Raw genomic sequence first — 12,191 nt, 5'->3', positions numbered from 1 at the left:
GAGACAAATTATTCCGTCACTAAACTGCAAATATCTGTCGCTAAAACAGTTTGGCAACGATTAGCGACAGAAACAGTATGTTGCTAACAAAGTAAAATTAGTTAACTATAAAGTTCTCTCACAATTTATTTCATGTTAACAAACTCAAATTATTGTTATAAATCTATGTATATTATAAATAACCTCTAACAAAAAATGATAATAACCACTCCCGCACTTTTAAGCCTACACTTTAAAATAATTATTTTTAAAATGATTATTCTTCAATAATTTTTTTAAGAGAAGATATTAAATGAAACATTAGAAAAAGGAAAATTAGAAACCAAAAGAGCCACTGTATGAGATTGAATTTATCGGGTCAAAAGAAAAATAAAATTTATTTTAAAATTTAATTTTCTATTTCCAAATTTATTTATAATATAATTGAAAATAAATTATTATTATCTGAATATAAAAATATTATCAATGTCTTTGAAGATTTATAGTAACTGTTATAGTTTTTTCATTTTACAGACTTTTAAAAGGATAAATTCAAATATCAAATATTTCTGAAGGGCTATCATAAAGTTCGTATTAGATACTATTTGTATCCACTATTTATTATTAACGAGTTACTATTAGAATTAATTTAATGAAATAAATAAAACAAATTCAATTTAAAAGACTTTTATTTAATTTTATTAGTTTCAGAGATTATGCAAAATTATGTGTGCTTTTTTGTATAAAATTGTTTCTAATAAATGTATTTATTAGTAAAGTAATGAAAAATAATTAATATTATTTATAATTTAAAAAAAAAAGCAAATTAATTTAAGGCCCCTCATGTTTATCATAATTCACAGTTTAATACTCTTTATTTGGAAATCAAAGGCTTAATTACTTAAAAACCACCCACCTTGAATTTTTTTTTCCTTTATACCCTTATCTAGGAAAAAAATTCATTTATACCCTGACGTATGTGTTTATGTTTCACCTCTACTCCGAGACACTAAATTAATCTCTTTTCATTTAGAAAAAAAGTTTAAAATAGTCCTTCATTTAGAGAAAAATTCATTTTTAATTAAACTCTAATTAGCTTAGGTTAAAAATGAAGAACTATTTTAAACTTTTTTTTTTAAATGAAAAGAGGTTAATTTAGTGTCTCGGGATAGAGGTGAAACATAAATACATACGTCAGGGTATAAATGAATTTTTTCCTAGATCAGGGTATAAATGAAAAAAAAGTTCAAGATGATTGGTTTTTAAGTAATTAAGCCGAAATCAAACGATTTGGTACCTCAGTTTTGATTTTGTAAATTATAAGACTCTTTTGTTAAATATAGGTACCACATTGTTAACGAAATCAAACGTGAGGTAGCAAATCATTTGCAAATCGTTTGAAAATGAGGTACCAAATTGTTAAAATAATTAAAAGTGAGGTATCAAATCGTTTGAAAGTAAATATCAAATTATTAACAGAGCTAACAGAAGGGGACTTATAGTTTAAAAAATCAAAACTGAGGTGCAAAATCTTTTGATTTTTAAACAAGGGGTATCAAACTGTGAATTATGACAAACGTGAGGGGCCTTAGAGTAATTTGCTCTTTAAAAAATTTAAAATTTTAATATTTTATATATATTTGTTTAAGTAAATAAAATAAATATTATTTTAAAAATCCTAATATTGATTTCATAATGTTTTTATTAGTAAAATAATTAACATTATTCATCATATGAAAATTGAAAATTACTATTAATATAATTTTTTTTAATTTAAATAAAATAAACCTAATATAAAAATTTATTGTAGAAAATATTATAAAAAGTAATATAATATTGATTCCTCGTAATTGTGCGGATATACTACTAGTTTTATATATAAAATTTTAATCTTTTTAATTTATATTATCTAAAATAATTTGAATAGTCTAATTTGTTAAAATTTGGTTTGTTAGGACAAGTGGAATAGCCATAAATTAAAAATCAAAAAGGATAAAATATTTTTAGTGTAACATGAAAAAAAAATCACTAAAACTAACAAGGAAAAAGTTTGATATTTTTTTTATGTAACATACAAAATATCATCATTAATTTTATTTTTAACTGATAGTCTCTTTTATTATTCAAGTGGCTTTGCATTTATTTGAATAATTATATTCCAATGTCAATTTAATTAAAATTAAATAATTTACATAAATAACACACGTTATTAGAGTTTGGATATATAATTATTTCAATGGCTTAATACATTATTAACCCCCAAACTATACTACTTTATTCCATGCGACCTCTAAATTAAATTTTTGTTACATTGAACCTCTTAATTATTTTTTTGTTCTATTTAATCCCTAAACCTTACCACTTTATTCCATGCGACCTCTAAACTAATTTTTTATTCCATTAGACCTCTTAACTATTTTTTTTGTTCTATTTGACCCCTTAATTAAATATTTTTTCCAATGAATATGTAAACTACTTTTTTTACCCATTTAACCTCTCACACAATGTATTAATTTTAAAAAAGATATAAATATGTTTCTTACATTTAAAATAAAGAGCGATGTATTTTATATATTATTTAAAAATCCATTTAAGGATTAATTGCTTTTAAAATCATGAATTTTAGCGTGTTTTATAATTTAAACACAAATTTAAAAGATTCGTAATTGATTTGAAAAGTTTGAAGTTGCAAAAAATTAAAAGTTGGTATCTTAAAATTTCTAATTTTAGAAATTTGAGTTAAATTTACGAAACACACTAAAATTTATAATTTATTAAATAATTAAACATTCATTTAATATTATCAAAGTATAATAAATTTATGTATTTTATAAATATCGTTAACCAAAAGAGACAAACTCCTTTTTCATTGTTGAAATGTAAAAAAACATTTACATATTCAAGAAGTAATATCATTTAATTATTTGATCAACTTTAAATATTTTTTATTTATTTTTATCATTTTCTTTCTAATTTATACTGTCGTTAACTTATAAAAAAAATATTTAAAAAAAATCATATGTCATTGTATATAAATTAATTTATATGCTTTTAAGCATTTATTTTAGATATATTATGTTTGAAAATTACATATTTATATTTTTGAGGAGGTTAAATGGGTAAAAAAATATAAGTTTAAATGTAAAAGAATAGTTAAGGGGTTAAATAGAACAAATAGAATAGTTTGAGGGGTTAAATAGAACAAAAAATAATAAAAAGGTCTAATGGAACACGAAATCAGTTCAAAGGTTACAAGAAATAAAATGTTAATGTTTAGGGGTTAAATAGAATAAAAAAAATAGTTAAAAGGTACAATGAAACAAAAAAATAATTTAAAGATCGCATATGGAATAAAATGATAAAGTTGAGGGGTTAAATAAATATTAAGCCTTATTTCAATCAGTAAAATTAAACGAATCAGATTGTTAATTTTATTAAATAGTATATCTGTTAAAATAATTACAATAAGATATTCTCAAATTGTTAACCCTATTTAATCGTAAGCTTAATGGAAATAACACTGAAGAAGCTGACACAAGCATTGTCTCCTGAAACACTAAGCTTCATCGAGTGGGTCACTGAACTGAAGCGAGTAAAACAAAAAACAACATAATCAATATAAGTCTAGTTAATAATTTGATCTCCTCTTCAGTTCTTCCCCAACTCGATCTCTTCTAAAACAAAAAGAAAAAAATATGAGTTTCAATGAAGATGAAGCGGCTGCAGTTGAGATATTCATCAATCAACCCCATGAAGATGAGCTAAAAATCAGCAACAACAGTTCCGAATGGCTGAATCTGAGCCTAGGTGGGAATTACGATCGACGACAGCAGTCGAAACCTAAGACTTTCCCGTGTAGCTTTTGCAGCAGGAAATTCGACAGTTCACAGGCACTTGGTGGTCATCAGAATGGTCATAAGAAGGAAAGAGGTGCAGCCAGCAGAAGATACCAGTCGCTAAGAATGATGGGTTTTCTGACGAACAGATCACTTGGAGTCGGACCCCATGCCGCCGTTCTAAGCAGAGAAGAAATAGGAATGACACTTGCAGAGAGACTCGACGTTAAAGAAGCTCGTGTAGGGTTTGGAACGGGATATGTGCCCTTCACGATGGATTTTGAGGAGGCCATGAATTATCTGATGATATGGCCCGGGAGCTTTAGCATGGCGGCAGAGCCACCATCAGAATCAATTAAGCTAGACTTAAACCTTCGACTTTAATAAAATCCCAAAACCAAAATCTGTTAGCATTTTTATTTTTCCTGTTAATTATCTGCAGATTTGAAAAATATCCATTTCTTGTGTATTGATTATATCTGTTGTCCATATATGTTTGATAATTGGTTAATATATTAGTTCAACGGCATAAATGTGGATGGCAAAAACGGCCTCAAATTTAAAACATCCAACTATGAAGGATTCCTTTTCTTCCACAAATTTCAAATCTTGAAAAACCAAATTAGCTTCCATGATTTTCGATGTCTTCTAGCCGATCCATACATATATATTACTAATTATTCTGGGAAATTATAAAATTCATTTCATTGAATCTTCTTGTAGAATCAAAATTTCAGAATTATTTTTCTATTGAAAGACTATAAGCATCAATGAATGAATAAACATCGCTCATTATGAGCCACATATCACATTAAAATAGCATAGTTGAATGACATATAAGACAACTGCTAATGACCAGTTGCATCCTCTATAACATCTACATTTATAGAATTTACAGGAAACACACATAAAACTTATAAAATATAATATCAAACTAAGAAAAAAGAAAAAATAATTCTCTCTAGATTTTCATCCATTCATTCAAAGTAACTAAGAGTTTGTGAAAATTTGATGCTTTTCTTTTGTATAAACATCTAGAGACTTAGATTCTCCAACCGGCAAAGTGAAATCAGCCTGAGTAATTCTGAGATAAATTACTGAACTTGATCTTTTTCAATTTGATTTTTTATGTCATTATAGTATCAGAATAATAAGTTATTGATTTCTATCAATGAACTGTAGTTCAAATGGTATAAACGCTGGACACAAAGTGTTAAGCGCTCCTCCCTCTCCAATTATTAAAAAAAATAAGTTATTGATTTCTGAACTTGATGGTATAATTCCTATTTTTGGATACGTATGATTATGCGTTTTTTCTCTAAAAATTACACTAACTAGGAATATTTCTATTACTGCAGGCCACGTCAATAATATACATCTTATTGTATCATAATGAAAACCTCACCACAAATTTCCAGATCTTATTTATAAAAGAAAAATCTCGAGATCTTGTTAGATTTATCTAAAATTATTTGTGTATTTGTCGGAATGATATATTTAAATGTTTGAATTGTTTCACTTGATTTTTGTAACCTGCTTGGTTCTTTGCCTTCCATTTTTTATGTTTGAGCTTAATAACAATCTTTTATTTAAAAGATTTATAGTTTTTTTGTCGTCTTTTTCTTTACAGGAAGCTCCAACCGCGTTCATAATCATTGATAAATAACTAAAAGTGTCCACCACAGTAAGTAGCATACAGCAACCAATAAAAATTGGTAAGCATAACAATGAACACATCTTGCATTGGAATTATCATTAACTATGATCAAATTTAAGAATTGAATTACCCATTCATATTTGAACCCTCATCATATAAGTGTGAAATCGCAATATATGAATCATTATCAAGTAAAACAGCAGTGTGTAGAGTATCGATCACACGAGGATTAATTATCAAGTATGATTAAAAAATAACTCAAGCTATTATCTAGGCAATCAAATTAATGAAGTTAAGTAATTGATAATTCAATAGGGGCGAAGCAACCTCCAAAAATACATGTCATCAATTCTAGCAAAATGGAATGCACCATGCTTACAGGCCTATGAAAATTTCAATCCCCGACTAAACAAGTCTTTCCCTGGATTGCCTTATGTCTAATCCTAAACTTGTATCATCAAAGAAGCAGTCAAAATTAGACATAAAGGAGATTACTTGTAAAAGAAAAAGGAAGGCCATAATAGTCAAGGAGACCGCTGAAGATTTTCAGATAAGAGAACACACACTGCGCCATTCGCGCTCTGAATACCAAAATAACAAAACAGGCCAGGTCAGCTTATAGCATAGGGGGACACTCAACACAGGAAGCACGAGTGAAGAAGAAGAGTAAACTATATAAATTACTTTATCCTTAAACCGTAAGTGGCTCTTTTTTTTATCTCTCATCTTTCTATTCTTATTTAACTCTTCTTCTTCACTAAATACTTATTTGAGCGTTGGAGTGAGCTCCCAAAAAGTTCATTCCGACGTTACTGTGTTCTTTGTTCTCAGGTTCCGGAGTTCTAGCAAATCACCCCCTTGTTTTTAGTGATTTGTCACTTGCGCCATTTGTGGGAATCTTATTCTTTATTATCCAGTTCATCTGAACTTTATTCAGAAATGGAAGATACACATGTTGTCTCTTGGACGGGGATTAGATATCTTGATTTAAACAGTTGTTCATTCATGTATTGGTAGTTTTTTTTGTTTTGCTAAGGTGGTGGAGATGCCGCAAAATTCTTAAGCCTTCCTGAATTAATCATTTTGCCAATATCTCTTTTGAGGATTCCACATTCCTTGGTATGATGCCCGTGTTGAGCATGAAAATTACAGTAGTAGACTTTACTGCCTTCTTTCGCCATTGACGGTGGGTGCCTGATCGACTTATTGTTTTTCTCTATCTATATCAATATTTCAGTTCTCGATGTATTGAAGGGTATGAAAGGTCGCTTTTCCATTCTTCTCTTTGTTCCGAATCCAAGATAATCTCTGACATAGACGGATCTAAGCCATAGGGACATGGATGACTCTTTTCAGTTAAGGAAAAGTCATGTCATTAATGGCAACAGTAAAAAAATAGCCACGTAAGATTAAAATAATGGAGTTAAAGACTGAGTCAAACTGAGGGGCCTGCTTATTCAAAATTTCAAGCGTTGGAGGCACAATTGAACCTTTCTGGACATTAAGGGCTAATTTGATCCTGACTCTAAATCATAGGAGCATGAATGACCTTTTTCCCTAGTACTATCGATTGTTATTGAAAAGACTAATCAAATTTCTCCTATCAACATTTTTTTGGTACATGGTCCATGAGGTTTCATGAACGGGTCCCAACTATGGGACGACACCTTTAAACCTTTCACATTCAGATTAATCTCACTCGAGTAGTGTAGGTTCCTTTCGGAAAGCAAACTCTAACCCCAAATTTTAAATGGCTGCATTCAGGAGTACATATGGTTCGAACCCGCGACCTCACTTAAATTAGACGAGCGCCTTACCAACTCACATGCGACTTTGAGTTTATCGACTTTCAGTTTTCAAGAATTATATCTAGGTTAATGAATTTTTTGTTAAAAAAAATTATAACGATGATGAAGATAAAGTTCTTGCGATAATACGTCGTCCATATAAACATTCGTTTTTTCACCGCCAATCTTTGTTGTACTAGTTCTTTCAGCTCCAACCTCACCAACAGTCACTATCGACCTTCACAGCAGTAATAATTTTTATTTATTTTCCATACATTTATATTATTATTTTTCTCTTTTTAAATAGTTAGTAACAAAATAAACACATCAATAATAAATTGCACCGTTCTTAAAATATTTTATATATATAAAAAAAAAGCTTTATACTCTTTTATAAATTTTAAGATTTTCTTCATACCTTTTGGATGAATAGAAATGAAGTATTTGTCCTATATTTTTGTTTTTTTGTTTTTAAAATTTAAAACTGAAAATAATAAAAGTGACAAATATAGCCTTTAGTGACAAAATTACCACTTGGGCAAATTCATATGTCTATAAAAGAGATAGTCTTATCGGATGACTGTGTTTTAGTATTATTATTTGATTTTAGTACGACTCATTATTATTTTATATTATAAATATTTTCACTTTATTTAATAAAATTTAATTTATGATAAAAAAAATAGTTCATAAAAAAGGGTTATTTCTATCAAATAGCACAATTTTTAGCGTTTTTTGCAATTTAAGCACATACTACCATTTGACTCAAATATTAAAATATCTTTCAATTGTTTTTAAATTTTAGCCTACATCCCGTTTCCGGCCATTAGAATCCAACGTGGCTTGCCGGAGTGCCTCGTCAGCGCCAGCATGGCCTTCTCCATGTGACATCGTTTTTAGATTATTCCTACCAAATAGCACGAACTATCAGTTTGTCTCAAATATTAGCACAACCTTTCAAATATTTTTAAATTTTAGCCTAAAATCTATTTTCGGCCATTAGAATCACAGCTAACCCTAACATCACGACCATAAGTTCACAACCCTAGAATCATAACCATAAATTTATAAACTCTAACACCACGGTGAGAAACTCACAACTTTAACATTAATACCGTAAAATTAGAAGTATAGAATCTTTCAATCAAAACATCCAACAAAATTTTAGAACAATATGTCGGAATCGACTCATTATTATTTTATATTATAAATATTTTCACTTTATTTAATAAAATTTAATTTATGATAAAAAAAAATAGTTCATAAAAAAGGGTTATTTCTATCAAATAGCACAATTTTTAGCGTTTTTTGCAATTTAAGCACATACTACCATTTGACTCAAATATTAAAATATCTTTCAGTTGTTTTTAAATTTTAGCCTACATCCCGTTTCCGGCCATTAGAATCCAACGTGGCTTGCCGGAGTGCCTCGTCAGCGCCGGCATGGCCTTCTCCATGTGACATCGTTTTAGATTATTCCTACCAAATAGCACGAACTATCAGTTTGTCTCAAATATTAGCACAACCTTTCAAATATTTTTAAATTTTAGCCTAAAATCTATTTTCGGCCATTAGAATCACAGCTAACCCTAACATCACGACCATAAGTTCACAACCCTAGAATCATAATCATAGATTTATAAACTCTAACACCACGGTCAGAAACTCACAACTTTAACATTAATACCGTAAAAATTAGAAGTATAGAATCTTTCAATCAAAACATCCAACAAAATTTTAGAAAAATATGTCGGAATCAGAAGTATGGATCCACATTAAAATCCTAAATTTAAAAACAAAAAATCATCAAAATAAATAAAATAACTAAATTAATCTAGTACTCGATAATTTTTATAATAAAAATGATGTACCTCTGAAGCATATGCTTGTTCAGAATACTTAGCAAATTTTTATAATACTAGTTTCGCATTACGTGTTATGCACGGGGCTCGTAATGTAACTCGTCAATGAACATATTAGTAAATTTATTATAATTATATCAATTTTTTATTTATAATTAATATTAAATTAATTAAGAATTTTTGTAAAGTAAATATAATATATTCGGTTATTAAATATTTTTTCATATTGAATTTATTCTTCTTTTGATTTTATAATAACCTTATTTAATAATTAACTTAATTTTATTAATAATATCTTTAAAAATAATAAGATAGAAATTTAAATAATATTATATTGACCAAATACAGTATTTTAATTTTGTAATTTAATCAAACTAAAATATAGGTATTCCTACTAATTTGGAGAAAATTTAGTTATTTTTTACATACTATAAACTAAATTGGAGATAATTTAGCTACATATTCTAATTAGGACTTTAATTACAATAGTGATTAATTAAATAACTAATTAGTTAATAACTATAAATTCTTTATTTAGTAGTAAACTAAAAAGGATTATTCAGTAAATTTGTCTGTCCCCCCCCCCTCTGTGCTTTTATATATAGTACTAGCGTTTCGCCACGTGCTACGCACGTGAGCGACATTTACATGACCCGTTGTGTGTATTAAATATTAATTAAATTATTTAATAGTTTAATCTACAATGAATTAATGTAATTTTTTTATTCAAATTAAAATTGTAATCGTCGAGTGATTTTAATATGACCCGTTTTATATATTAACTATTAATTAAATAATAATAATTTAGATTTTATTAAATTATTATATATTATTTTTATTTAAATTATAGTACATAGTGAAATTTATTTGACCCGTTATATGTATATATATTAAATATTATTTAAATCATTAAATATATTCGAATGTTGATTAATTTATTAAATAATAATAATAGTTCAATTTTGAATAAATTATTTTTTATTGAAATTCAAATTACAGCACATAGGTTTGATTAATGATGAATTGTAACTCTCGCTTTAGATTAGCATCTTACAGACTTACAGTTTAAAAGGTACCATATTATATTATTAATATACTGTAGTTGATATATATGGATAAATGAACATTTGTCTAAAATATAATGAGTGAAGGTTCAAAAACCCCCCTGAACTTGGCACGAAGTATCAAATAAGCCCAACCTCGCAAAAGTGGATCAAACCACCCCAGAACTATGCAAAAACGTATCAAATACCCCCTTCCCCACTCTCACCCTAGAGAGTGAACACACTCTCCGGTTTTACATTACTTTAAGTGGTTTTAGAGGGTTAAAAGATTAAAATAGTCCTTAATATTTAAATCATTCACAAAATTAACATTTAATATATTTTTATAACTTATTACATTTTAATACTTTAAAAATCAAATTGATTTCAAAATAAAATCAAAGGGATCTTTTTATGCTTTTTTCCAACTATCATCTTCTTCTCCGGCCACATACCCACCGCCGCCGAACGTACCCACCGCCGCCGCTCTCCACCGTCGCCGCTACTCCCCGGGCGTCTCTGCCGCTACTTCCCCGGCGTCTCCGCTCCAGATCCCGTCTGGGATCTGTTTTCAGTTGAAGAACAGATCCCAGACGGGATTTGTTCTTCAACTGAAAACAGATCCCAGACGGGATCTGTTCTTCAAAAACGGAGAACAGATCCCGTCTGGGATCTGTTCTTCGTTGAAGGACAGATCCCAGCGTGGGATCTGTTCTTCGTTTTTGAAGAACAGATCCCACCTGGGATCTGTCCTTCTTCGTGAACGACAGATCCCATTTGGGATCTGTTCTTCAAATGAAGAACAGATCCCACACCTGGGATCTGTTCTTCATTTGAAGAACAAAATGAAGAACAGATCCCAGGTGGATCTGTTCTTCATTTGATTATTCCGGAGGTGGGTCGGGGAGGGGTGGCCGGAATTGATTCCGGAGGTGGTCGGCGGCCGGTTTAGTATTTTCAGTTTAGTAATTAGGGTTAATTTTAGTGAGAGTGATTAGAAAAAAGGTAGAAAAAACCCCCAATTATATATTACTTAAATTTTAAATTAAATAAATCAATTAGTGTTTTAATTAAGATTAATTAGGGTTAATTTTTAAAAGTAGCTTATTCCACTCTCTTTTTTGGTCAAAAGGGTGAAACCGATCCGGTTTTGACAAGTTGTGGGGTGGTTTGATCCGGTTTTGTGAGGTTGGGCTTATTTGATACTTCGTGCCAAGTTCAGGGGGGTTTTTGAACCTTCACTCAAAATATAATGTAGTACTAAACAAAAACTGACAGTTTAACTTTAATCTACAGTACACCATTATTAATCCGAAATTGTATAAACATGCCCACTATTTATCTAACCTAATCATGAACTTAATATATACTTCATTAAAAAGAATCTAAATGCCGTTTAATCTCTATAATTTTTCTTCTTAAATTCTAATTACGATTGAACTTTTATTCCTTATTCACGTGAAACTCTCATTCAAATTATAATCTCCTATTACAATTAAACTTCTATTAAATTTTAGTTAGTTATTTATTAAACAATCTAAATGTTAAGAGTTTGTTTTTCTTATTAGAATTAGACTTGTATTTAACTATGTAATTTTTTTAATTATTGAAGACTAATATCGTAATTTTATCTGTCCCCCCCTTCCCACATATAAGATAGTTATAGATAGATAGATAAATTCACAACCCTATATATGTTTTTGTATGATAAATGTGCATTTATTTTTTAAATGTGCACATTGAATTCCAATATCCGGAAACGCATTTTAGACTAAAATTTTAAAATATTTGAAATTGTGCTATTATTTGAGATAAAATTGTAGTCTGTGCTATATGGTAGGAATAATCCAAAACGACTTTGTATAAAGAAGGCCAGGCTGCCGCTGACGAGGCAATTCGGCGAGCCACGCTAGATTTCAACGGCCGTAAACGGGACATAGGCTAATAAATAAAAACATTTGAAAAGTTATGCTAATATCCGAGACAAATGGTAGTATATGCTTAAATTGAAAAAAAAAAACGCTAAA

General features: G+C 29.0%; 1 protein-coding gene across 1 annotated transcript; it reads left to right on the top strand.

Moving 5' to 3' along the window:
• Positions 1 to 3,535: 3,535 nt before the first annotated feature.
• On the top strand, positions 3,536 to 4,291 carry LOC126670670 (zinc finger protein 7-like). Its single transcript, XM_050364471.2, has one exon. The coding sequence runs from the start codon at positions 3,675 to 3,677 to the stop codon at positions 4,197 to 4,199; it is 525 nt and encodes a 174-aa protein (XP_050220428.1). The 5' UTR covers positions 3,536 to 3,674; the 3' UTR covers positions 4,200 to 4,291.
• Positions 4,292 to 12,191: the final 7,900 nt, after the last annotated feature.

The sequence above is a fragment of the Mercurialis annua genome, linkage group LG2, assembly GCF_937616625.2.
Source record: "Mercurialis annua linkage group LG2, ddMerAnnu1.2, whole genome shotgun sequence".
Lineage (NCBI taxonomy): Eukaryota > Viridiplantae > Streptophyta > Magnoliopsida > Malpighiales > Euphorbiaceae > Mercurialis > Mercurialis annua.
This window is presented reverse-complemented; position numbering and strand designations above follow the sequence as displayed.

Bases quoted from the DNA above. Each gene is read 5' to 3' on its own strand.
- LOC126670670 (XM_050364471.2), top strand. From the start codon at position 3,675: ATGAGTTTCAATGAAGATGAAGCGGCTGCAGTTGAGATATTCATCAAT.